At 48.8% G+C, this 25,447-nt stretch overlaps 4 protein-coding genes and 1 long non-coding RNA gene across 15 annotated transcripts; 1 reads left to right on the top strand and 4 right to left on the bottom strand.

The window, feature by feature from the left end:
* Window positions 1-546: 546 nt before the first annotated feature.
* MLLT11 (MLLT11 transcription factor 7 cofactor) lies at window positions 547-7,615 on the bottom strand. 6 transcript variants are annotated; one of them, XR_006712745.1, is made up of 3 exons: window positions 7,115-7,235; window positions 6,193-6,264; window positions 547-1,799 (listed from the first exon to the last, which is right to left on the bottom strand). XR_006712745.1 is itself a non-coding variant. In XM_045479148.1 (3 exons), the coding sequence occupies exon 3, from the start codon at window positions 1,791-1,793 to the stop codon at window positions 1,521-1,523; it is 273 nt and encodes a 90-aa protein (XP_045335104.1). In that variant the 5' UTR covers window positions 1,794-1,795; window positions 6,193-6,264; window positions 7,505-7,615; the 3' UTR covers window positions 547-1,520. The 6 variants fall into 6 exon arrangements, 5 of the variants coding, with proteins under 5 accessions (XP_045335104.1, XP_045335102.1, XP_045335101.1 ...); XM_045479148.1 differs by lacking the exon at window positions 7,115-7,235 and adding an exon at window positions 7,505-7,615 and having other exon boundaries at window positions 547-1,795; XM_045479146.1 differs by lacking the exon at window positions 7,115-7,235 and adding an exon at window positions 7,505-7,610.
* CDC42SE1 (CDC42 small effector 1) lies at window positions 7,121-13,024 on the top strand. Its single transcript, XM_045479150.1, has 5 exons — window positions 7,121-7,240; window positions 10,324-10,637; window positions 11,174-11,284; window positions 12,005-12,093; window positions 12,390-13,024. Exons 2-4 carry the CDS (start codon window positions 10,584-10,586, stop codon window positions 12,077-12,079), a joined length of 240 nt encoding a protein of 79 aa, XP_045335106.1. The 5' UTR covers window positions 7,121-7,240; window positions 10,324-10,583; the 3' UTR covers window positions 12,080-12,093; window positions 12,390-13,024.
* On the bottom strand, window positions 9,580-10,777 carry LOC123598680. Its single transcript, XR_006712746.1, has 3 exons — window positions 10,689-10,777; window positions 9,768-9,855; window positions 9,580-9,684 (listed from the first exon to the last, which is right to left on the bottom strand). It is a non-coding gene; the product is annotated as an uncharacterized LOC123598680 (long non-coding RNA).
* A 1,322-nt stretch (window positions 13,025-14,346) lies between the features above and the next one.
* Window positions 14,347-17,279, bottom strand: CC1H1orf56 (chromosome C1 C1orf56 homolog). Its single transcript, XM_045479138.1, has 2 exons — window positions 16,086-17,279; window positions 14,347-15,250 (listed from the first exon to the last, which is right to left on the bottom strand). Exons 1-2 carry the CDS (start codon window positions 17,109-17,111, stop codon window positions 15,230-15,232), a joined length of 1,047 nt encoding a protein of 348 aa, XP_045335094.1. The 5' UTR covers window positions 17,112-17,279; the 3' UTR covers window positions 14,347-15,229.
* Window positions 17,280-17,386: 107 nt separating this feature from the next.
* On the bottom strand, window positions 17,387-25,121 carry BNIPL (BCL2 interacting protein like). 6 transcript variants are annotated; one of them, XM_045479134.1, is made up of 10 exons: window positions 24,713-25,115; window positions 23,656-23,829; window positions 23,431-23,495; window positions 22,785-23,009; window positions 20,475-20,657; window positions 20,184-20,286; window positions 19,887-20,018; window positions 18,735-18,779; window positions 18,415-18,513; window positions 17,387-18,045 (listed from the first exon to the last, which is right to left on the bottom strand). In XM_045479134.1, the coding sequence occupies exons 1-10, from the start codon at window positions 24,754-24,756 to the stop codon at window positions 18,009-18,011; spliced, it is 1,107 nt and encodes a 368-aa protein (XP_045335090.1). In that variant the 5' UTR covers window positions 24,757-25,115; the 3' UTR covers window positions 17,387-18,008. The 6 variants fall into 6 exon arrangements, with proteins under 6 accessions (XP_045335090.1, XP_045335087.1, XP_045335091.1 ...); XM_045479131.1 differs by having other exon boundaries at window positions 18,693-18,779; window positions 24,713-25,112; XM_045479135.1 differs by having other exon boundaries at window positions 18,693-18,779; window positions 23,656-23,748; window positions 24,713-25,110.
* Between the last annotated feature and the right edge of the window lie 326 nt (window positions 25,122-25,447).

Genomic DNA, 25,447 nt, shown 5'->3' with positions numbered 1-25,447 from the left:
AGTATGGCATACTCCCCAAGTATGATCCACCTTGGTATTTACAGGTTCCCTTTTTTTGAGAGTCAAAATCTTGTTTCATTGCCGTGTGTATCCTTTTATATCTCCTGGCTCATTGCCTTTCGTATAGTAAGGACCCAAAAACGACCAGTGGGGCTTTGTTTTTAATGAGCTGAGTTATAAATAAGCAGATAACGTATTTGGATGACTTAGTTTCTTTTTTTAAGGCATCTATACTGAGATCATTAAGAGCACGGTTCGTGCCACAGATGCCTTGAGACATCTAGAATTACTCCCTCAGTATGTTGGTAGCCAATGGTCAAGCAGAAGAGTGGTTGTTTGCATTTCTTCCTAAATAGCTTTGTAATTTTAAGTTGATTTCACCCTTATTGATACCTATCCAACCTGATATTCATCATTTTTAATGTACAAAGGCTACTAAAAGAACTCTTATTGAAAGACAATATATAAGCTGAAGGTGAAAGCAAGGCTAATTTCGGAGATCTATACCGCTTCTCTTTGAAGAGAGAGAAAACTAGAATCCAGGCCTGGGATTGAATGTCTTTATTCAAGAAATGAGAAAATGGCAGCACAAATCAGCAGCAATAATTTTGGAAGGAATGGGGGTACAAGGTGTAGGGTCATAATGTGATTATTTCAAGATCTCAAGGTAGCTGAGGAACTGTGCCTGAGGCCCATTGATCAGTATTCTCCATTGCAGACGCAGGAGGTGGCAAGACTAAAACACTAAAGGCCAAACCCTATTATGCCTTTTAGAAACAGAATCATACCTTACAAATTATCATAGTACTCAGCAAGATTACATTTTAAGATTTGAAATTGGAGTCATTTCCCTCAGCTAGCGTTAGGAGCAAAGTTGTAAAGTGCAAAGGTTTGAAGGACTACCCCTTTGACAATATAGTTATTTCTGAAACGATTCAATTCTTTCCCTTATTTTCATTTTCCATGAGGTATTATCACCTCTTGTTTTATACCTTTCATTACACCCGATTTCTCTGAGGAAAAGAAGGTATTGTAAGGAGCAAGATCCAACAGCGAGACTTAACACCTTAACAGCCTTTTAGAAATCCTACTGTCTTGTAGTAGATAATCTCAAAGCTTCCAGGGTTTTCAGCGACTGTTGAAGAAAGATTTGTGTTTACCGATCTGGAGCAGGATATTAGGTTTGAGCAATCTCTGAAGAAGATTAAAATGAAAAAAAAAAAAATTTTCCCCCATTTTGAACTACTATACTACTCTCTGGCGCCCCCCACCAGGCTTCTTTCTGGAATTAGTGTCTGGGGGGATAACTTTGGGGCTTAAGGGCTTTTGAGAAAAACTGATAACATAAATAAATAAATAAATAAATAAATAAATAATAAATACAACACAACTCTGGCAGATTCATCAGCACCACCTCAACACCATAGAGGGGAGAGAGCAAGATTCACAGGACAAAGGGTGGGAAGGGAGGGGCTTGCAAGGGAAGACAGGGCAAGGTGGTGGAGAGAGGAGTCTTGGGCTTAAAGCAAGTCCAATTCGAAGGAGTGGATGCTGGCAATGGGAGCTCTCCAGAAGTTGAAGGTGCTGTACTCCAGGAGGGCATCGCCTTCGGAGTGTTTCTTCTGTTCAACTCCAGTTGGTTGCCCGGTCATCTTGCCAGCGCTGCTGTCTTTGATCTTGTAGGTGGATGTATCTGACAGACCCAGGCCTTCCAGCTCCGACAGATCCAGCTCTGGAATGGGCATCCTCCAGAAAAGAAAGGAGCTGTACTGGCTACTCACAGGGTCCCTCATAACTTCCTAGAAAGGAACCAGCTGTTAGTCCTCATTCTATAGCAACCTCTTCATGGCCCACGGCCTTTCCTTACTCAAAAACTTCACAGGGGCACCCAGGTGGCTCCTTCGGTTAAGCATCCAACTCTTGATTTGGGCTCAGGTCATGACCTCACTGTTCATGAGACGGAGCCCCCCCCCCCCCCCCCCCCCCGCATTGGGCTCTGCACTGACAGCACAGAGCCTGCTTAGGCTTCTCTTTCCCCCTCTCTCTGCCCCTCTCCCACTTGTATGCACGCCCTCTCTCTCTCAAAATAAATGAAGGTTAAAAAAAAAAACATAAAAAAAGAAACCTTAAAAAAAAAAAAAAAAACTTCCCATTATCATTTGCCTCTGTGCGTGATCCAGATTTCCTAGGACAAGCTTTGGGAACCTTTCCTTTATTACTATTTTCTACCATTTCCTGCCTTCTCCCATCTTGGAAGGACTTATTCACTGCCTAATGCTTCAAGTCAATCTTGGGTCTGGTTTTCAAGGGTTTCTAGAATTTGGCTCATCCTTCCTAGCCATGGTACAGTCTCTGCTAGTTATGCTCATTTCTGTCTTGCTTAACTTTGTCTACTCTCCATCTTTTGTATTTATTATTATTTCTTTTATGTACAAGATCATCGGTTTACTATAAAAGGATACAACTCAGGAATGGCAGATGGAGGAGATACACAAGGCCAAGTACAGGAAGAGGGCGCAGAGCTCCCATGCCCTCTCCAGGTGCTCCACTCTCCCCACATCATGTGTTTCCACCAACCTGGAAAGCTCCTCTCTGCTCTCCATCTTAAAATACCACCCAAGTTTCAAGACTACCAGGAGTCCCTAGAAGAATTCAAGTCCTTAGAGAAATCATTCCTCTGAATTCTTATGTTTTTAAATACTTGGCTTTTTCCTAACTTTGGTTTAATAGATACCTCTAAAAAGGGCTTTGAGAGAGAGAGAGAGAGAGAGAGAAAGCATGAGCCAGGAAGGGGCAAGAGAAAGAGGGAGACACAGAATCTAAAGCAGGCTCCAGGCTCTGAGCTGTCAGCACAGAGCCTGATGCAGGGCTTGAACCCATGATTGTGTCCTGAGCTGAAGTCAGACGCTCAACTGACTGAGCCACCAAAGCACCCCTAATTTTCTCTCTTTATCCATCCATAACTTGCCACTCCCATCTTTTAGCCCACAGGTAAGCCTTAACAGCCTGTATTTATAGTTTTCTCTAGCCTACCTCTCCTTCAAAACAAAGCCCAGGTTGTTTTGAAAGAATTTTCCTATGCTATAACAAGACCTTGATTCTCTGATCCTAATGCTAGAATTTACCTGAGAGCAAATGGATTGGGAATTCCAGGTAAGGAAAGTAAGAGTTTAGACCGGAAGGAGAAAGTCCTTTGACAGAATTCGATACTTTTCTATGCTCTAACAAGTACTCCTATCATCTTTTCCCACCCACACCCTGATGTTATAGGACTAGTATGCCTCCTGCACCCTGCTGGTTACTAGCCAAGAAGGGGCAAAAGCATTAGTTGAAATGTTCCCAAAGAAGCAGAATGAACATTCCACTGCCTCCAAAAATAGAACCCCCATTTTAAAAGGCCTTCCTCCCAGTACACTCCATTGGCTCCTACCAGGCCTGAGGCTCCTAAACAGTGGCTTTAAATAGGTTCCCAACTGCCCCCATATAATGTGTTAGGTGAACATGAGAACCACTGTACTATAGGAACTATAACCGCATATAATGTGAACTGTCTCTACTGAGCCAGAACAAAAAAGCCTTAATCTAGAGCACAGTTATGTGTGAGTGTAGGGGCTTTAGGACTGGTGAGTGGGCAGACCAGGATGTTTTTAATGTTAAAAGCCAGTTCTCAGTTGCTCTTTTTCTTCTGAGGTTCAGGCTCCAAAATAAACCCTGGGAACTGAGCATTACTCAGCAGAGAAATTGCTTAGAAGGAAGGTTATGTGGGGACTGGAACAGGGTGGGGGAGGGTGCTGGAAAGGTGAGGTCATCATCCTATGATACTCAACTCTGATCATTTCCACAGTAATTTCCAGAGATGTGCACAGAAAGAGTTACAAAAAATGGTTGGACCTATCAGACTACCTACTCTGGCTTCAGACAGGGACCACCTTAGGATCATCAATGTTACGGACTTCTGACCAGAGACTTTTTTTTTTCCTCTTCTTCTTCCTTCCTTCCTTTTCTTTTTTAACTAAATTGCCAGTTATTTGCCTACATTGCTGGCTTTTTTTTTTTTTTTTTTTTTAATATCTCCTCCCTTACCAGTCCTCTCTAGATCAAGCTTAGTATAATGTGGGCACATGATAGAATCTTTAAAAAATAGAATCACAGGGGGGAAAAAATCATAGAATTTTAAAACTAGAAGACATGTTTAGGGTTCCTGGATGGCTCCTTCAGTGGAGTGTTTCACTCTTGATCTTGGGGTTGTGAGTTTGAGCCTCATGCTGGGTGTAGAGATTACTTAAATAAATATATTCTGTGCTGTAACATACGGTATATTTTTTTTTAAAAAAAGGAAAGAAAAGAAAACATGTTAGAAATTATCTGCTGACTCGTGAAGCCTTCCAGCCAGTTAGAACATAGGTCTCATTCCCCATCTGGTCTTTGTTGATGTGTTGTACATAGATAGTTCCGTACAGTTTTATATAATCCTATACCAATATTCTCAAAACTTGCAAGAATTCTTAGTTGCTGAAGAACAGATACTCAGTAGATTAGATGTTGACTGTTCCTGTGATTCTGATCTGAATGATGAAAATGCAGAAGACAGTAGAGAGCAAGCTAGAATCTGAGACAGTGAAAAAGCTCTTTGACAAACGGACTCCTTTTCTTAAAACCAGATATGTATAAAAATTGTCTAAACAATCCCTGAGCGTCTGGCAGAGCGTATCTTGCAATAAAAAAATGCTAAAGGAAATTTTACAAAATATTAACTTACAAGGCCTAAAATCTCTAGCTATGCCATGAACTCGGAGACATGTACAGAGAGTACCAAATGCATAGAAAGACACTCATACAAGCATGTATGACATTTAAATTCAAGTCAAGAACACTGACCACACAGAAAATTGCAACTAAAATACCATTCACACTACTCTCATCAGTAAGGAAATTCTGGTGTTTAATATAGTATGGATTTAATTCCCAAGTCTCCAAATTTTGCAGGAGGTCCCTGTTTAGCAAGCTTTCTCTTCCCCTCCCCAACTGTTCTCCATCCATACCTCATCTCTCTTTCCATTTCTTAAAGGGCTTGGACAGTGCCTTGTACCACAATATATGCTCAATAAATCCTTCCAAATGTCCTTCATTTTAAATGATCCAGATACTTTAGGCAAAGGTAATTTCTAAATATCACCCTTTGTATTCTTAGGGATACATGATTAGCAAATATGTAGTATAAAAAGACACTCTCTTTGAGCCCCACAGACACACCCAAATACCCTTTGTCTAGACCCTCCGTGGGAACCCAAGGCCTACCTGCCTGACAGGGCCTTGCTGTGTCATGCTGCCACCATTGGGGGGAATGACAGGGATGGTGGTTGGAGGGGATGGAAGCTCTCTGGCATTTCAGTATAAGTGCCTCCCTCATTCTGGTCTTGGATTTCCCTGTTAGCCATGACCTTCCCCCATCTATTCTCACTGAGCTGCAAATAAGCATTCCTTCCCAGAATCTGCTATGTAGCTTTTGTGGGCTGTACTGATTTCAATATAGGATCAGGCAGTTCTCCAACACAGAGGCCCCCACCTTCCTACCTCAAGCTGCCTCTTTCTTTGGAGCAAAGGTTTGAGATGGGGAGTGGGAGGCTGTTAAACGAGAGGTCAGGATTACTTTCAATATTATGTCATCCCTTCCCCCAAATTCCCTCCTATGGAGACAAATAAGTTTGGGGTGAAGGCAGACACATCAATGGAACACCACAGAAAAAAAGTATATATATATATATATATATATATATATATATATATATATATATATATGGGGAAGTACAGGATAGAGCAATACAGTAAGACTACAGATTCATCAAAAAACAGATAAAACAAATTATAGCTTGAAAAGGAAGATGGAGATAACAAATGAAGATAATAAAACACCTAAGACAAATTATAGGCAAATAGATACTTGAAATGAGATAAACGCTGAGAAATAATTCCATGTAAATTGTTAGAAATTAATGTCTGTGTATTAGAAGGCAATAATGGAAATCTTAGCAAAGGGATCTAAAAAGGTGACCAAAACCTACCCATTGTTCACAGCGCCCCTTCTCTTGAACTGTCCCCACCTCATCCTTATTAAGGGTCTTCAACCTAACCAGAAGCAGCTGCTCTTTTATCTTTGCAGCCCCTTGCCCCCCTTCCCGCAATTTAGTTTACCTGTTATCAATGAATTACTAGTGTGTTCCCAAGATGGAAGGAGTACCTCGAGGCTCCGGCGTCTGCTCAGGGCTGGAGAAAAAGCAAGCTGTTGGGGCTTTGACGGCTTTGTCTTCTCACTCCCTCTCTCGCTCCAGTGGCTGAGTCTATCTGCTCAGTCTCCCCCTGCAATGCAGCCCCTCCTAAGAAGGGCGGAAGGACTCCCCGCCCCCTCCTTGCCTGACTCGGCTAATTCAAATGATAGGTTCCAGAACACTTCAGGGAGGGAGACAGGATTAAAGCATCTCCGTAGGCTTTATTGGTCGGCACAATTATTCCGGAGCTCTTCCCGCACCCCCCTGCTGCCTGGGGTGCAATGAATGAGTAGTTAATTGTCCCCTAATTTTAGGCTTATGGATTTAAAAAGCTTAACTCTGGATAACAATAGAGGGGTGTCCCTTTATGCCTCAATTTAAGGATTTCAAGTTACGAAATGTTTTATTTTTGAGAATCCGAAAAAAAATCCTCGCCCCTCCCCCCCTCCAATCCCTACTCCTGCGACTCGCCTCCGCACCCTCACAATGAGTAAATAAACCTAGCCCCATTCCACTTCGGGGAGAGCACGGGAGGATGGGGTGGGGTGCTTCCACGAATCTCTAAACTTAGCCGGGTCCGGGGGATTTGGGGGCTCCTCTTAGTTTTGCCCCGCAATGCCTGGCGCGCAAGGGGGGACGTGAGGCTGCGGGCATCGCGGCTTGGGCGCCCCCCCCACCCCCACCCCGGCCCGCGCAGGGGTGCCAGCCGGCCGAAGCCGCCAGGCCACCTCCCACGGCCCCGTGTGGTGCAGTGCCTCCCCAGTCCGGGGGGGAGCAGTGCGCCCAGCTCCGGGCCGGACGGGTTTCGTAATCGCGTCGCCGCCGTTTCCGCCCCGAGCCAGCCCCACCTCTGCCGGCCCGCCCTCGGCTCTCCCACCGCGCCGCGGAGCCAGCCCGGGAAGCCCACACCGGCGGGCACGGCGCGGGAGCCCCCACCCGCGGCAGCCGCACGCCTCGACGTCGAAGCGCGGCAGGTGAGACCGCGGCGGGGGTCCCCGGGCGGTGAGCCCCGCCTGCGCTGCCGGGTGGAGACGCACCGGATGCTGGGGGTGGGGGGGAGGGAGGCTGGGACTGTAGAGATGCAGGGTTGGTGGGAAGAGGAGTGCGTTCCCAGAGGAACAGTCTCCATCCCCGCCCGTGCGGTGCGCAGGCCGTGGCCGCTGAAGGGCAGAGGGCAGGGAGGGACTGGGGTGGGGGGACGGAGGCCAGAGGGGATAAAGTCTCCGAGACTCACTAACCTCGGCGGTGGCGTGTGCTGGACAGTGAAGCACACAGCTGGGTCCTGGGATGGCCAAATCTGAGGTCAAAGCAGCCACGGAAGACAGTGACAGTCTGGAAAATTCACAGCGGGATCCCAGTCCTAGTTCAGCGTTGGGAGGAGCAGAGGATTTCTGGGTAGAGTTGGGGAGTGGACAGAAATGCAGTCCATGGGACTGAGTCTCCTGGGGAGGGAGCTTAGGGCCTAGCTCCGGTTCCTAGTAAGCCCCCACAAGACCTTCCTTGGGGAAAGGCACAGTCGGTACTGGGGCAGATGCCTGTCACTTGATCGAAGAGTGCTGTTCCCCTACTTCCCCGGAGCCCCTCAGCAGCCCTGCGTGTCGGGAGGTCTCCACAAGGAACCAGCTGCAGCACCGGGCTTAGAGCCAGAATTGCCCACTCCATTCTCTCAGTTCTCTTTCTCTTTCTCCAGCTGCTTCTTGTGAAGGCTTGTTGGGCAGCGGGTTGGAGGCCTTGGGGCTGAAGGCAGCGGGACCGGGAAAACCGGTTTGGGGCTAGAACAGGACCGGGGAACTACCTCTGTACATCCTTTCCCACTGGAACCTTTCTCCCATCCCTCCTCCTGCTCATTCCCCAGTGGTTGGGAAGCTCCTAAGTCCTAGTGTGACCTTGGTGTCTCCCAGCTCCATCGTTCAGCCTTCCTATTTGGGACTCAGGCCCAGTTCTCAATGCTACTAGGCTGTCAGGATATGGCCTTACACAGTCTAATGCTGAGTCCTCCTGCTCTCTTCCCAGCCCCTTCCCCTCCACTGGGGGGGCTAAAATAGTGGGCAGTGAATGCAGGTGTCTCTTCCTCCTGGGCTTACCAGCTCCAGACTTCATTTTTCCTCAACCCACTCATCTCTAGATACTTTAAAGGAGAGTGGCAGCCCGTTGCTCTTACTTCCTTTTCTGGCCTGTACCCCCTGCCACCACCACATTCACCCTGCCCACCCTTCTCCACACTCCGACTCCCCTGCCAAGTTTCAGAGACCCTTATGTTCTGTGTCCTGGGGAATGGAATTTCCTGGTCACTTCTCATCATCATTGGCCCTTTCGTGCCAAGTCCCACACACACATGCTTTCCCTCCACCCAGCTCTTGCCAGATCCCTGGAAAAGGAACAGAAACGTCCTTGTTCTCTCCACTGCCCCTTTCCCTCCCTCTCCTCTCCCCTCTTCTCTCCTCTTCCCTCCCACCCTCCACTTCTGTCCACTCAGCTGGGTGTTGGGGGAGAGTCCACTCTCTGGAAAGCCTGGCTGGTGGTATTGGGGGTTTCCTCTGATTCTCCATTGTTTTCTTCATTCCCCCGCCTGCAGCCCTTAACACCCGCCACCACCACCATTGCGACAAACCCTGTGACTGACTGACTTCCCCACTGACCACAGCTCCCCTCTCTGGACAGCTGTGTTCTGACTTCCGCCCCTGTCTCATTACTCCTCCCCTCCAGTGGTGGGAAGGGAAGTAAAGCTCAGGCTCCTAGGTCTTTCTCTCCCCTACAAGCCATATCTTAGTGTTTGTGTGATCTCATCCCAAAGCTATATTAGAAAATCCTCTCAGTTCTTAGAGCGGTCTTGGGTCCAGAGCATCGGGGTTCCAGGTGTGGAGGGGAGGGAGATTCCTATTCGTGCTAGGGTGTAATACTCATGAAGCAGCCCCATTTGGAGTCTTTGAGGCTGCCTGTATCATAGGACTGGGGAAGTGCAGTGAGCCCAGGGGAAACCCAGGTGTGCCCTAGCCTGGCTGGCCGGGAGGAAAAGGGAAGGAAGTTCTTCCCTGGACACTAATGCTGTTGGAAAGTTCCTCATGTCTGGTTGGCTGGTGAAGCTTGGGAATGGAAGTGGAGAGGAGGGAGGAGAGAACAGGTCACAGCATGAGAGTAGGAGGCAGGCGGGGAGGCCTGAGGCCCCATGGGGGATGAGGCAGAGCAGAGCGGCACTGCACGATGGGACATGTGAAGAGGGTGGGGAGCTGGAGAAAGACGCCTTGTGGGACAGAAGATACCTGGTACCTGTGTCCCTACAGCCTGTGCACAGATCATCTGTCCAAGGCACACACGCAGGAATCCTGGCTGTGCCACATATGTGCACGCAGAGGTGCACACGCAGGAGTGTGGTGTATACAGCCTTCGGGAAAGATCTCAAGGTCGAGTAATAAAGGAGCTGTTGAAGGGAGAGGTTGGATCTCAATTGAAGGAAATGAGGAGGAACAAGGGCAGGGATTAGAGAGGGAAGAAACTCCTCACCATAGAAAGTCTTTCTTGAGGTCCAACCTGCTGCAGTTAGTCAACTACAACCTGGGCAGTCAAGGCCCCTCTTGGTCTTAAAGAAAATCTAGATGTTTAGGGTAAGGTAAGGAAAAAGGGAGGGACAAGGGTGGAGGCCCTGTTTGTGAGAACAAAAAAACCACCATTTCCTCTTTAAGGTCACTTAACTGCCCCTCCCCTTCTGCCCTAAACCCAGGGAGATGGGAGGAGGGACTTGTGGCACCCCCAAAACTGCTCCTTTGTGCCATTGTCCCTTGGCCCCTCCCATCCTCACCCTAAATGCTTCTATTCCCTGCCTCTCCCTTGGTTCCAGCAGCTCCTCAACCACTTGGTGCCCTTCTGGTTCTTTTCCTTTCTCTGGGCATCACACTGTGAGGTTCCTGTGTTTGGAGAGGTTAGTGTTGGGTGCAGGACCAGGGTCTTTAAGGGAGAACAAGAAGATCTAGGCTCATCAGGAGGCTTCTCAAGGAGGGGCTGGTGGTAGAGATGGGATTTCTCACCAACTTTCTTCTCTCTTTACTTTTTGCCCATCCAGGTTTCTGGGGCTGAGAAGACATAACCTTGTGCCTGCCTGCTCACCCCAGTCTCATCCTGCTAGTCCCTCAGGGTCTGAGACACTGACCTTCACTGCCCAGCCAAGGGTACCACAGACTGTGCTATCTCCAGACCTGTCCAGCTGAGTAAACCCGGGTTGTCATTACACCTGAGGGCACTGAGGAGTGGGCAGTCAAAGCACCAGAGCAAGAGCCCTCTGGGGCCTCAGGCAGAGGAGTGAAACTGGAACCATCAGGGAACATGAGTGAATTCTGGCACAAACTAGGTTGCTGCGTGGTAGAGAAACCCCAGCCGGTGAGTCCCCAACCCCCCACCCCCACCCCAGCACACACCGAAGTCAGTTACCGCGTCCTGTGAGGCAGACACAGCACCCAGAAAGCACCCTGCTTGCCTCCCTTTCCGTCACAGTAGTCTCTATGGCCAGGCAGGTGTGCACATGGGATACAGGGGAACTGGGAGACAGAGGAACTGAATAGCCCTAGCTATCACTTCCTGTTTCTGTCCATTCTGGGAGTTGTAGGCGGAGCTTAATACCTGTCCGTCCCCCCCCCCCCGCCCCCCCCATTGTTTCCTCATCAGCCAGAGGTGACTTTGATATGTCCTTTCTTTGGCATTCACTCTGCAGGCTCCTGTCATTGTCACCCTGCCTGTGTCCTCTCTGTGTTTATATTGTTAGACCGTAGTGATTTTCCTGTTGTGATGCCACATACCCTTGCCGATCAGGCCCTTAGCTCTTCCTTTAGTGGTTTTCAAGACCACTAAAAGTGGTTTTCCACACTTCGTGTGGAAGAGGGGGCTTCAGACTTAACTCCCCTGTCTTCTCTAAGCAGAAGAAGAAGAGGAGACGAATTGACCGGACCATGATTGGGGAACCAATGAATTTTGTCCACCTGACTCACATTGGCTCTGGGGAGATGGGGGCCGGAGATGGACTTACCATGGTAACAAGGCAGTGGGGAGAGGTTGATGTGGGATTGCGGCCTAGAACCATTCCCCTTTTTTGAAGTTTAAGCAGGGGACATATGAATATCGATGGGGAAGTAAGAGGCTAGGATTCTAGTCCTGGTCACCAGCCACATAAACCTGAGACCTGGCATTTCAGGTTTCTGGCCTAAGCTCCCTCATATTTATAATTAGTAAATTATTCTTTACTGGGACAGGGGATATATGTGACCCCAGAGTTACTTGGAGGGCTTTTCCCCCAAACCAGACCCTTCTATTAGTTAAGAGTTAATAGTCATATTGTGGCCAGGTGCATTAGGACAGGAAAAAGACTGACTGAGCACCCCTGTCCTAAATAATGTCTAATACACTTTTCTGCTCTCAGAACAAGGGAAATAGGCCTGGAGATAGTGAAGGAGTCTTTTCACCAATTGTGAAACTCTGATAAATATGAGAGAGTCCTTTGTGAGAGTCTTATTAGTAGAAGACCCAGTTTATCTCATCCTCATGAAAGTCAGTATGAAGGGAGACACTGAAACTTCCCTTGGAAGAATGGTGGTTGGTTTTAACCTTTTCAGATTGATTTTTTTTTTTTTTTTTTTTTTTTTTTTTTTTTTTGCCAAAGCAATGGGGTCCGCCTCTTCTATGGAGAGCACAGGGAGATCGCTTCCTGTGTGATATCAAGACAGGATGAGGGTCTCACGTGTGCTTTTTCACAGACAGGTGCTGTCCAGGAGCAGATGAGATCCAAGGGAAACCGAGACAGGCCATGGAGCAATTCTAGGGGCTTGTAGCTCCGACAGGAATGGTAAGTAACTAAGGATACCCGTCCAACATCTCCAGCCCGATAGCACATCCTGACGCCCCACCTCAGAACCCCGATCCCCTGCAAGAATGGGAGGTGAGAGAAGCAAGTATTAGGATGGGGGAGTCAAGAATGGAGGACCCAGAAGGGCAGAGAGACAGCGAGGCACAGACAGATAGAAATCGAGAAAAGAGCATGCTGCGGAAATAGCCGAGAGTCTACACTAGGTGGTGCCTTACCCCTAAGGCCTCAGTTTTCCTTGACACTAATCCTCCTTCTTCAATTTCTTTTTAAATCAGGTTCTGCTGTTGAAGCCTCCACTCCATGTCCAGCCCAGAAGAGATGTTGCTCCCTCCTAGAACCAGTGACCCCTGGGTCCCTCTTTTCCCTATCTGCCTATTAGTGCCTCAGAAGGCTTGGGGGCTGGACTCCCTCTATTCCCTCTGGCTATAGCCCCTCCTGGAGATGGGGTCAAGGCAGCAGGACTGACCAAGTGACTACTGGTTGGCCAGAGGAGCTCAGCTGAAGCCCCGGACACTCTCAGATCTGAGATAGGAGTTTTCTGGGAACCCAGGATAAGTTCCCTTCTCCTGAATGACGGTCTAGTTGCCATCTGTTTTAAACTCTTAACCTGGAACTCCTTAAATGGGGTAGGTGAGTGAGATTCCCAAAGCTGAAGCCAGCTTTTTGCTGAGAAGCTCCTTACCTGCCCTTCTTCTTCCTCCTGGAATGAACTGAAGCAGACGTCAAGCAGGGAGAGGAGGGGAGGGTGACCACTGCCGAGTCTACTCTTTCTCTTTAGATCTCAGACTTTAAGCTCACAGCCCCTCAGTATCTCTCTCCAACTACCAGGGTCTTTCTCTAATTAGGCCTCTAACCCTGTTTCTGTAGCATTGTGAGTCCCCCAACATCTTTAATTAAAATTTTAAGATGAGTTCTCTTAATGACCTCCCTCCTTCTACTACCTCTACCCTTGACCCCATCCCCACTAGGAACGTTTTTGTTTCCCATTAAGACCTAGGTTAGAGGTGGATCTTAACCTGATGGTATTCCATTTAACTCTTGGGGACCTTGCCTGCCCTCTGCCAATCTCCCTGCTGGCCCAGGTGAGGAGAAAGAGGGATCTGGAGAGAAACCCAGAATGTTGCAAAACTAGGAGGTAGGTCTCTGAGTGGACCTCCAAACCACTGAAGATGGGAGGAGTGGTTGGTTGAAAACAATCGTCTGTAAGTTTAGGGATCTTCCAGTCCTTACCACATGGGAGTGGGGACACCTCTAGTGCATGGATTCTCAACCCAGACACTTTTGACATTGGGTTGGGTAATTCTTTGTAATGGGGGACTATCCTGTGCATCCTAGGATATTTAGTAGCACATCTGGCCCATCCTAGTTACGACAACCAAAAATGTCCAGGTATTGCCAAATGTCTCCCCCCGGGGCAAAAATCACCCCTAGTTGAGGGCCACTGCTCAAGAGTCCAGGTATCTCTCTGTAAAGTGTTTTCCTCACCCTACACCCATTTCATTATTCATCTGAAGCCTGAGCCATAGATGAACTAGGCCCTCTGGAAAGCAGGCTCAACGGGGCCGCACATCATCTCTAAAACAGGCTCTTTATTCAGGGTATTGCTCTGCTCACATGGGTTCATGTCTCCGGTGGATGCGATGCCTACTACCCTTCTCTGTTCTTGTTTGTGGAGAAGGGGTTCCTGCAGTATGGAGGCAGGAACAGGGTTTGGTGAGATTGGGGGAGGGAGGGAGAAGAGGCAATAGAGAGAGCCACAGACACCCCGGTGTGTCCTCTGCAAACTTTAAGCTCTCTTTCTGTGCCCTGGTCCTAGAACCAGATACGAATAAGACTCAGGGAGTTTCGTCTGAAGACCAGGTCCCACTCCCCACCTGCCTGAAGAGTCTGCTTTAGGTGGGAAAATAATGCAGGAACAGGGTCTTTAGGCAGTTTGTTTTCTCAGGTGTTTCTTCTGTCCCCTTGCAGGGTGGTTAGGAAGGCAGGACAAAACCGGTGAGCTTCCGCCTGCTCAGAGACTGAGAGGGTGGGGGTCTCTCATTAGCTCCGTAACAAGCAGCATCCTGTTTGATGGTGATGGGGTCAGGAATGTGGGAACTAGGATCCACTCTGCTGAGTCCACCATCCATCCAGTGTGCCCCTCCTCTAGTGACAGGTTCTAATTGTGTTTCCATTTCAGTGTATTTCCTGCCCTTTTCAGGGTCTAAGATTGGTCATACATTCCCAATTTACTGTTCAAATCTAGCTAGTTGCTCTGAAAGTAGCTCATCTTGTCCTAAAGTAGCTTAATGGCCTGAGGGTTATACTCAATCTGAAGGGTTAACAGGATAGGGTAGAAAGATGGGGGGGGGGGGTGCTCGTGGACTCAGGACACACTGATCTTTAGCCTTATTCTGATGTCTTTTCTTTGGACACAGTCTTCTTTGGTGTTCTTTTGCCTTTAGCTACCTTTTCTAATGTGTATGCTACCATCACTTTAACAATATTTAAGAGTGATGGCAATGGGTTCAAGAGTCATAATTTATATTAAAAATGTGTTGGACTTTTAACTACATTTTTCAAATAAAAAACATGTAAGCAAAATAGTCGCAGAGTGATCACTACAGGTGTGTGTTGGGTCAAAGGATAGATATGGTTGATGTCACTCCTAGGAAGTAGCCGACATGGAATTCTGTGCCAAAATCACCCTTTCCAAGGAGAGAAGGCCAAGTACTGTGAAGATAAGAAGACTACCATCCTTTTCCAAGAGCTCACCTCCTTGTTCTTCCTGTTCCCTCTTCTTGGCTTTCATCTGAGATTTTTCATCTTTAAAAAATCACTGAAAACTTGGGAAAGGAAGAAGAGGAGCAACATCAACATTTTATCCTGGGGTACGGGGTGGGGGTGAAATATGCTGGAGGACAAGGGAAGGGATCAGGCCCGATGGTGTTAGCTACACGGTTCAGTTTTAAGGTTGAAGAGATTTCTGGCCTCCACCCTCAGATACGTCTGTAAAGAGACACAAGACCAATATTTTTTCTAATTTCTTCTGTACTAAAAATATCCAGTAGGTTCTGGGATTGAAAGGGTGGGGAGGTTGAGATGCTGACACCTTCTCTTGAGGATGAAGTGGCCATTACCTGCGGTTTCTCTCTAGCTGGGTAAGAAAACAGAAGAGAAGGGGAAATGTTAGAACCACATCTATGTTTTCCCTTCCTTGCTTCATCTCCCTCTCCCCATAAGCCCTCATTCCCTCAACGCTACTGCCCCCTACTTAGGCTTCTATATATTGAATCATTGGTATTGGATACCCGGGGAGAAGGACAAAAACAAACTTGCAAAATGACTGACCGTATATACTATTTTAGTGTCCTTCCTCTCTCCCACAAAGGTCCCGAAATCCTATCAATTGAGAATATTTTATCAAGTCAATCAGAACCTTTGGTAGTTCATTTGGTAATACAGAGGACTATCCTTCCCGAAGAATTCTTAAGTTACTGGAAATCATCCCAGGAGTTCTTTGGGATAGTGGTGGTGGAGGGCTTCGGCACTGGTGTCAATGCCCCCCATTTCCTCCTCTGTAACGGAATAACACCTCACAGCATTGTTGTGAGGGTCGATCCAGGTAAAGTGCACATAGTAAGACCTTAAATATTAGCTGTTGTTACTATTAGACTGCATTCATGAGCTGAGAATGATTTATATTTTCCACATCTATTGTCTGCATCAAGAATTGTTGATATACCTACAATCTTCACAATTTGGTCAATAATTCTCTAACGACCCATACATGTTACCCATTAACCAACCAGCAGTTGCCCAAGAAATGAGTGGAATCAATGGCTAACAATAATGTGGATAACTAGTATATTATGAATGAATGACCAAACAGATGACAGTTCATGGAAGCACACCGGCTGGTTGACCCAACAGGATTTTGGATGTCAGGACTTTTCATCAACAAAGGTCCTTGGCTATCACCAAACACTTACTGGTTGCATCTCTGTGAACACTGAAGACAGACTGTTCCAAATATCCTCCAGCCCGATCCGGACTCGTCTCCAAAAAGCAAGGGCTGGACTGGGGCTGGGGCTGGGGCTGGGGCCAAAGAAGAGGAAGGGGGTGGGTCTGAGTCTAGAGCTGAGGGGCGGTATGGGAGTGGTAGTGGTGGTGGTGGTGGTGGTGGTCTGAGTGGTGCAGCTGGTGTCAGGGCAGAGACCGGCGTCCAGAGGGCACTCCTCCCTAAGCCGGTTGCAGGGACACTGCTGGTAGGTACAAGGCCGGTGCTCTGTGTGGAGTTGGCTCAGTGCTCCAACTCGAAGGCGCCCGGAAAGGCCTTGCAGCCTGCCTGCCCTGGACCGGCTCATGGTGCCTGACCTGCAGTGGCAGTGCCATGGGCCCCAGGGCATGAGAACCAGCCGCAGGTCCTCTGCTGGCGGCATGGCTGTTGGTGAGGGGTGTGGCCACGGTCTCGGGGTGGACCCTGCTGTTGACCACTGGCTCATGGTACTGTCGGGATGAACCAAGTCCTCAGTGGACATCCACGTGTTGGCCCGCTGGTCTGAAGAAGACATCCTGATCTCGGGCTCCTGGGTATTTGCTTTAAACTTTGGGTTGGGCATCCTGGCCGTATTGGAAGTCGCTCGGAGAGCCTCTCCGCTCACATTACTCTTTCTGGCGTTGATCACAACCCCCTCTTCCAAAGACTCATCTTCCTCCGGCGATGACACAATTGACTTTCTGACGCCTGTGGCCACCGTGGAGGCCAAAAGCTCGGCCGCGGCCGGGCCTGCCAGGCGGTCGGCACGGGCCACGAGGTCATCCTCGTCCTCCATTGTTACCCTCATCTTCTTGGGAGCACCGGTCCGGGGGGTGGTCCGGTAGTTGCGGGACATCGGGACCCCGGAGCGGAAACTCACCCGCTGCGACTCAGTGGAAGTCAGGCCTTGGGCCCCCGCCACCCGGGGCCCCAGACTCAGCAGCAGGGCCCAGAGCAGCGCGCCGGCGGCGGGGACCATGGGGCCAGGCAGTGGGCGGCTGAGGAGGAGGCCAGCGAAGGAGGCCGGGTCTCCCACCTCTTCCCTCCCTTCCACTCTCGACCCAGGGGGTCGTTGGAACCGAGGCCCGTGGGGCTCCTACCGCGCGCCACGCCCCTCCCCCAGGCCCTCTCGGCGCAGCCCGAGGGGCTGAGCTAAAATCCCAGGAACTCCAGCAGCCAGAACTCCTGCGGAACCAACAGACGCAATTGTGACGTAAGGGCCTGGTCAGGCAGTGCACTTCCTCGGAGCCGAGCTTACATCGTGCATCGCAGTTTATTAACCGCTACGGATCTGAGTTTACGAGACAGGACGAAACTACAGGCTTTGAAAGTGCTCCTTCCCAGGCTCACAGGCAGCAGACGTGACGAAGAAGGAAACAGCGGTTCTTCAATACGTAGGGAGCTGACTCCTGGTCCCCCAACAGACAGGGTGGGGGTGGGGGGCTTGCCGCAGTCAGTTATGCCCCACCCGCCCTGAGCTTCACAGGCGACCAGGGGCTCCCATTTGAAGGGGGAGGAAAAGAGGACACTCAGTGAGATGCAGTTATTTGCCCAGGGTTCTGCAGCTCAAGCAGGACTAAAACCCACAGCCTTGCCCTTTCCCATACAAGACACCCCTACATGCACCCCTACTGCTGAAATGATGTGTCGCACCCCCCCCCCCCCCCCCCCCCCCCCCCCCGCAGATCAGGTTCCGGACCTCAGAACTTTGAAGGCAGGGTTATGAGAGGAATGACACCCCAATGATATGTGAAGGTCCAGTGGCACTAGGGTTGAAGATGAGGTGGTTTAGGAAGCAGCCCAGATATTTCAGGGTTAGGGCATAGGCAGATCAGTATCTTTGCTTGGTTCTAAGGCCCTTGAGTCCTGTCTTATACTAGGTGCCTCCTGAGCCATGGAGATCCCTGTCCAGCCTAGGAGAGAGAGAAAAACAAAAAGGTGGTACAGGAGCAAGACCTGGATTTTACCTACTGGTTTGGGGAGAGAAGCCAGAGAATTGAAGGAGAAGATCTGGTGCTGGTCAAGCTGGAGGTCCCCTAGGACCTCCCCCCAACACATGTTTTCTCCTTTGCACTGCCAACATATCCCTTCTTGACCTCTAGGGGTGATCTCAGTCTCCTCTAAATTCGGTGCTGTGAATATTCCTTTATTCTTGGATGCCTCAGCACTTATATGTATCGTTTTTTATTTAGTTCCCCTGCATCTCTCCCAAGGCATTAAGAAAACGGGAATTGGCTTTATACGTCCCACCCCCAACTTTTATCCTTAAGCTCGGAACTCACTGTCTGACAGCTTCAGGGATGTGAACCTGATCCAAGGAGATGAGTTGGGCCAGCTCTCGAAGGCTGTTCAGAAAACGGATCTTTCGTGTGAACTTGGAACTGAAAAGAGAGGATAAGCCAAGTGTGTGTTGTACTGGGAAAAGGGCTCCTGGAGAGGCTTACAAAGGGACATGTGACAAGTATAGCATGGTTAAGGCTAGAAGGAGCCAGGGTGGGGCAAGATCTTCTTAATCTTGATTTTGAAAATGGGAGCGAGTCCTGGTCCCCAAAGCTTGTACCTGATGAAGGGTCGCAGCAGTGCCAGGAATGCCTTCACATACCATGTGGTGTGGACAACGACCAGGCCACGCAGGTTTTTCCGGAGGCTGCAGAATAGGAGATTGTTCTGTTCTCCCACCTTCATTCCAGAAAATCAGGTGGAGCTATCTTCTGTGCTTTCACTTCTGCAGTTTCTAGATTTCTCTGGCAGTTGGGGCTAGTCCCTGCTCCTCGGCCACAGTCTGAGCCCCACCCATCATGTTTAGCCCTGCAAAGCTCCTCAGTTTTCTTTTTAAATCTTTTTTTTTTTTTTAATGTTTATTTATTTTTGAGAGAGAGAGAGAGACAGAGTGCAAGCAGGAGGAGGGACAGAGACAGAGGGAGACACAGCAGAATCCGAAGCAGGGTCCAGGCTCTGAGCTGTCAGCACAGAGCCCGATGCGGGGCTTGAACTTGTGAACTGTGAGATCATGACCTGAGCCCAAGGCCAGAGCTTAACCAATTGAGCCACGCAGGTGCCCCAAAGCTCCTTGGTTTTAGGAATCTCTTGCCAGAACTCTTCAGCCTGGAGTCCTCCTCTGCCCCACCTCCCTCCTGTGCCCTACCCTTGCCTAAGTCCTTGGCAACTCCCCTGTCCCCTCCCCTTGTGACGAGGACAACTGACAGAACTCCAGGTGGAGGAAGGCCAGTCGGGGGGGAGGGGGGAAGAAACAAAAAGAAAGAGAAAAGTGAGCAAAGGGAAGATGGGGGAAAGAAAGGAGGAAAAGGGAACATCGCATGGAACAAAGCCTTACGGGTCAGGGAAGCAGGCAGAGAAGAGAGGCAGAGACAGTGGCTCCTGGGAAGTGAAATAAATGGTGAGATGGTGACCAAAGGGAGCACCTTCTGTGTGCCAGGCAACATGCCACGCTGATTTATTTGATTTTCACACGTGCGCGATGGCGAAGGTATTCTTGTTGCTGTTCTGCAGAGAAGGAAATGGAGTCCCAGGGAGGCTAAGTGACTTGCCCAAAGTCATACAGCAGGTAAATGGGAAAGGCAAGATCTGCGACTAGATTTCCCTGACTCCGAGAGAGGATGGAAGACAGGAGAGGCCTGGAAAGGGGTGTAGAGGGACAAAGTGAAGAGGAAGGGGCTACGTGGAAGAAGAAAGAATGGAAAGAGGGAAAGAGAAGGCACAGAGAGAGTGGCAGCCCCGCTGCCCCGTGGCTCACCGCTGGTCCAGAGCATGGTAACACTGGCGCATCCAGCCCAGAGGTGGGACCTGGGCTCTAGTCGTGCCTCCGCTCAAGTGGACAAGCAGGTAATTTTCAGCTACCAGCAGCTCCAGAGTTCCCACCATATACCTGGGGGGGGCACACAACTGTCAAGGAAGGGACATGCTTCAGGATGTGGGGTGTCGAGGGGACATGACTGTAGACTTTCCAGTCAGCTGCTGATCACAGGGTGTTCTTGTTGTTGCTTTTCCCTCCCAACATCCACCCTGGGGCCCTTCAGGGCGTCGGACTCACCTGAACAAGTGCTCCATGACATAGGTATAGTTGGGGATGCTGCTGCTGGGTAGGTAACAGGAAGCAAAGACAATGACAGCATTGAGGCCATCACCATGGTAACCTGGAGAGGACAAAGGGACCATTTATTCAGTCAACAGCTACACATTGACAGTACATCTGTTTAGGTTGAAGGACTCTGAGGGTCTCTGAAAGTTACAGGAAGGATTTTGTACCCAGTAACTGAGTTTCCAACTCAAGCCTTTTATTCAGTAAGACAGTTCTTACCCCTCCACTTATGGTAGTCATTACCTCCATGAGAGAGGACTTTCTTATAGGGCTCAATGACCGTCATGTCCACTCGCTGTTCCCGCTGTCCTGTTCGGAACACTCTCCAGTGACGACCATCTTCTCCAGCTACATCCCACACACAACCCCGGCCCAGCCTTTCTGCTGCTTCACTGGCCCCCAGACCCTCTGCACGGGGCAGCTCATCTAAAAGAGAGGGATGGGGAAGGGTCCATAAGGCACGGTACATACCTTCAGTGTCTTGTAACTTCCCCAGGTTCTTAGAGTTGATTACTCCAACATCTCATTCCTCAGTGTTTTCCAGGACTCCAGCCCTAGTTTGTCCAATCAATACAACCGCTTGCTGGTTTCTATTTCCTATGACTCATGATCCTCACTTTTTCACTAGACACTGGCCTTGAGGTAACCCTGCACTATGGTAGGTCCATGGCCCTTGCCAGTATTAGTTTTTTTCCGGATTCTTCTTTCCATGCTTTTCCTTGGGTGAGCTCATCTCTTCCCATGTCTTCGATCACCACCAGTAAGGTGATGATTCCAAATTTGCCTCTCTAACCCACACGTCTCTCCTAACTCCAGACCCATGTCCCTAAACGCTTAGAGTGGACATCTCTAGTTTGTGTCATCTTCAAGTCACCAGACCCAGCTGTAAGTCAGACTCATTCTCTTCCTCCTCTCTCCCATATTTCCTTTTTTTTTTTTTTTTCTTATTTTTGGGAGAGCACAAGTAGGGGATGGGTAGAGAAAGAGGGACAGATGATCTGAAGTGGGCTCTGCTTTGACAGGCTGACAGCAGTGAAGCTGACGTGGGGCTCGAACTCATGAACTGCAAGATTATGACCTGAGCCAAAGTCAGACACTCAATCAACAGAGCCACCCAGGTGCCCCGGCCATATTTCCTTTCTTGATGACTCCATCCATCTAGCTGCCTGAGAGAGAAAACTGATGTCATCCAAGATTTTCTTCTCTGTCAGTGCTCAAGCCAGCTGGACCCCATATCTTCTTCCATCTATCTCCATTATATTCTCTTATTATTCTTTCCACTATTGCTGTCCTGATTCAGGTTCTTAGCATTACTCACCTGGCTTTAATGCTAACCTCTTAACTGGTCTCCTTGCCTCTAGTTTGTTTACTTCATTCCACCTTCTACCCCCTTGCTACAGCAAGCTTTGTTTTCTGCCCTACCTTTCTTATTCAAATGGCAATATACCATATCCAGCAATTCTGCATGATCCTTCCATAGCAATGGAAACAGCCGCTTCATCTTAAGAAATTGTTGCCTAGTATTTAGTATTCCGTTGCATGGACACACCGTATTAGATTTAATACTCGACTGATGGACCTTTAGGTTGTTTCCAACCTCTTTAGAGCCGTCAAATCTGATCATGTTATTCCCTTGATTAAAACCATTCAGTGCCTTTTCATTGCCTACAGGATAAAATCTAAACTCCTCAGTATGGTAGCAAGGACCTCCATGATTTGACTCTTGCCAACTTAACATAGCACCCTGATTCAGAAGCTCAAGTGACAATTTGGACACGTGATTGGCATCTGAAGTCCAGGGCAATCCTGTAGGGGAGCCCTTAACCTGTGGGGTCTGTGCTGACTCCAGTCAAGCAGCATGGCTGAACTGTAAGACACCCTTTTGATGTCTGGAGAAGTGGAGAATTGGTTGGGGTGGGGAAAACCCACACATCTGGTGTCGGAAGTGTTATGAGCAGAGAAGAAACAAAGTTTTCCTTAATATCAAAATAGTCATGCTTAATACTTTGAATTCTCCAACATGCCACGTTCTTACCCAACTTGTTTCTTCCACCTAGAGTGCCTCCCCAGCTACCTGATAAAGGCCAGCTCAGAATCACCTCCTCTGTGAAGTCTTTCCTAATGTTTCTCAGGCAGAATTGACCTTGTTCTCATCCCTGCTGACCATAACCTATACATATGTAGACCATAATCCTTAACTATATTTATTTGCATAAAATATGTATATTTTAATTTCCTATTAAACAGAGAATTCCCTGAGGATAGGACTATCTTATTGATCTTTATAACTCGGTTCTTGCTCAGTAATAGCATGTAACACTCACCGGATAAAATTTTCCTTAATAAACAAAGGACCCTCCCCACCCCTCTACTGATGACTCTCGCATGGGATCTATAGGCTCTAGCTTTCTGTTCTGAGGAAAGTAATTTTGCTGACCTTATCACTTGGTCCCCACATTATTGCTTCTAACTTTAGTCCGATTAAATCCATCCTGAGCTGCTTTAACTCTAGCTTCTACTCCTACCAGCTCCAGCCTCAGGTTTCTTTCCCACCTTCCCATTCAAATTCATGTCCACTGTCCAGCTGCTCCGAGTCTGAAGGTGTCTCCAGTTCATCTACCTCCAGGTCAGAACTGCCATCAGGAGAGGAAGGTTCGGAATGAGTGGGAGAAGCTCCACGGCCTCCAGTCTCCTTAGTCAGATTCAGCTGCAACTCTGGGGCAGAGAGACGCTTACGCATGGGGCGTGGGCTACACAGGGCTAAAGTGCTTGGTGTACCTGGGATTGGGAGAAAGGAGAAAAGAATAAAAAAGTATGTGTGTGTTGGCAAGAAGAGGTGGAATTCCTGCATATAGAAGTAGTGAGATGGGGTAAATTCTAAAGAAGACATTGGGGAAAAGAGAAGTAGAACTGTGATGGGATGAGGGCAGCAGTCTGGGCTAGAATCAAGAACTTGAGGCCTACTTTTTTTTTTTTTAATGTTTATTTATTTTTGAGAGAGAAAGAGCGTGAGTGGAGGAGGGGCAGAGAGAGAGGAAGACACAGAATCCGAAGCAGGCTCTAGGCTCCCAGCTGTCAGCACAAATCCCGACACGGGGCCTGAACTCATGAGCCGTGAGATCATGACCTGAGCTGAAGTTGGACACTCAACCGACTGAGCCACCCAGGGGCCCCGAGACCTATGTTCTAATTTACCAACCTGCCTGTGAGTCTCTCTTGGGATCCTCAGGATCTTCAGAACGGTCAACTTCTTCAGGAAGAAGTCTAGAGGGGAAAGATTCCAAGGGGGAGCAGAAATGAGGGTAACCGCATCGAGCCAGGTATCAGTTTATCAGTCCTCTTGCCCTGCCACGATTTTCTCACCTCTGCCTCCCTCCCCCACTCCTTCCTTCAAGTCCTAAGGAACATCCCTCAAAGTCCTCACCTGGGGAATCCCTCATTCTGCCACTCCTCCTTCAGCTCCAGCTCCCTGAGTCTCAGGGGTGCTGCTGGCCCTGCTTCAGCATTCTCCCCAGCCCTAAGAGTCCCAGGGGAGAAGAGGTGATCGTGAGACAAACTCGGTAGTGTCTTCAGGGAACTGGATCGTAGGTAGGAGACACTGGAATGAACAGTAATTAAGGTACAGAGCAGAGAGCAGGCCTTAAGAAAACCCTCAGATCTCTTGTCTTCTGGATACTTCTACTACCTCCACCTCTTCCTGGAAACAGATCACCCCCACGGTGGGGTTTTCAGAGCCCAGGGAGGGTGGAATGTAAAGCTAATCGTGTAATCGTATTTAACTCTGTGGCCTTGCTCTACCTACACGAGAGTGGTAAAGATATTCCTTGTTACATACGATTGGGTGGAACTTGACAGACCCGCCCAGCTGTCACCAGGCAGGGCTGGGGATGATGAACCTCGTCAGGCCTGATGCTGGGGAGTGGTCAGGGCAAAGCCTGGCAGAGGTGGAGGGGTGGGGGAAGAAGGTAAGGAGGAAGATTTGCTGGGAAGGAGTACCTGGACCTCAGCTTCTTTCTGGGTCAGCTTTCCTGAGGGCCATTCTGGGGAGTGGGTATTAGAAAACACAACAGGCAGGCTTTTCTTTCTTTCTTTTTCTTTTAAGCTTATTTTGAGAGAGAGAGAGAGAGCGAGCAGGAGAGGGACAGAGAAAGAATCCCAAGCAGGTCCACACCATCAGCACGGAGCCAGATGTGGGGCTTGAACCCACGAACCATGAGATCATGACCTGAGCCGAAACCAAGAGTCAGGCGTTTAACTGACTGAGGCACTCAGGCCCCCCAACGGGCAGTTTTATCAGATACAACACAATAGGGGATTATCCTGAACCCCCAGTTCCCCATTTTCTACCTGAAGCCACCCTACTCCTCTGCAAATTCCTTTTCTTGCTGTCGGGTCTCTTCCAGGAAGCCAAGATTTGCCCTGGTCAGAGCTCACAACTATTCATTGCTCGTTTCCAATCCAGTGGGCCAGATCTTACTTACCCAAGGTCTAACGTCTTTTCTCCCACCTCTTGTGTGGTCCCCATCTTGCCACGTTGGTCTGTCTCCCTTAAATGCTTGCAGCTGTCTTGAGAGTGGGTTGTCCTGGCTCCCCAGAACTTTCGTGGCCTTCTCTGTCTCACTGCTAGATGCTCCTGCCTCCAAGAAAGGCAACCTTGCCTTCAAACAGGTTTTGCCACCTCCCTTTCCCTTCCCAAGGAACAGGTTTGCCCAAGAGAAAAACCCTGCCTATGTGGGGGCGGGCTTTGGAGGAGAGAACATTTTCTAAAATGGCTAGTCTCAGGGGAGTCAAGGAAGGCAATTTGTTTTCCCTTCCAGACTCCTTATAATCTTCTGGAAGCTACTCTTTATTTTTTTTAAAACTTATTTATTTTGAGAGAGACAGAGAGCAAGCAGGGGAGGGGCAGAGAGAGAGGGAGAGAGAGAAGCCCAAACAGGCTCTTGCAGAGTGAGTGCAGAGCCCGACATGGGGCTCAGTCTCACAAACCATGAGATCATGACCTGAGCCGAATCAAGAGCTGGACCTTAAGCGACCGAGCCACCTGGAGGCTGCTCAAAAAAATTAAAAAAAAAAAACAAAAAGCAAAAGACAGTGGTAAAAAAATATTTTGGTTTTGAGACTATCTTGGCCCCACTTTTTGAGCATAAGCAAGATTGGGAAAGCCATCTTTAGGAGCGTTCTGGGTTCTAGAAGAAGAAACAAATGAGGGGCGCCTG

This window comes from Leopardus geoffroyi, chromosome C1, assembly GCF_018350155.1.
Source record: "Leopardus geoffroyi isolate Oge1 chromosome C1, O.geoffroyi_Oge1_pat1.0, whole genome shotgun sequence".
NCBI lineage: Eukaryota > Metazoa > Chordata > Mammalia > Carnivora > Felidae > Leopardus > Leopardus geoffroyi.
The sequence above is the reverse complement of the archived record's forward strand: the minus strand, read 5'-3'. Positions and strand labels throughout refer to the sequence as shown.

Bases quoted from the DNA above. Each gene is read 5' to 3' on its own strand.
- MLLT11 (XM_045479148.1), bottom strand. From the start codon at position 1,793: ATGAGGGACCCTGTGAGTAGCCAGTACAGCTCCTTTCTTTTCTGGAGG.
- CDC42SE1 (XM_045479150.1), top strand. From the start codon at position 10,584: ATGAGTGAATTCTGGCACAAACTAGGTTGCTGCGTGGTAGAGAAACCC. The intron at 10,638-11,173 runs GTGAGTCCCCAA...TTCTCTAAGCAG, and splicing joins TGGTAGAGAAACCCCAGCCG to AAGAAGAAGAGGAGACGAAT. The intron at 11,285-12,004 runs GTAACAAGGCAG...GCTTTTTCACAG, and splicing joins CCGGAGATGGACTTACCATG to ACAGGTGCTGTCCAGGAGCA.
- CC1H1orf56 (XM_045479138.1), bottom strand. From the start codon at position 17,111: ATGGTCCCCGCCGCCGGCGCGCTGCTCTGGGCCCTGCTGCTGAGTCTG. The intron at 15,251-16,085 runs GTAAGTGTTTGG...TTTCTTACCCAG, and splicing joins TGTTCACAGAGATGCAACCA to CTAGAGAGAAACCGCAGGTA.
- BNIPL (XM_045479131.1), bottom strand. From the start codon at position 24,756: ATGGGGACCACACAAGAGGTGGGAGAAAAGACGTTAGACCTTGG. The intron at 23,496-23,655 runs GTGAGGACTTTG...TTTCCCCTCTAG, and splicing joins CAGAATGAGGGATTCCCCAG to ACTTCTTCCTGAAGAAGTTG. The intron at 23,010-23,430 runs GTTGGTAAATTA...TCCCAATCCCAG, and splicing joins CAAGAGAGACTCACAGGCAG to GTACACCAAGCACTTTAGCC.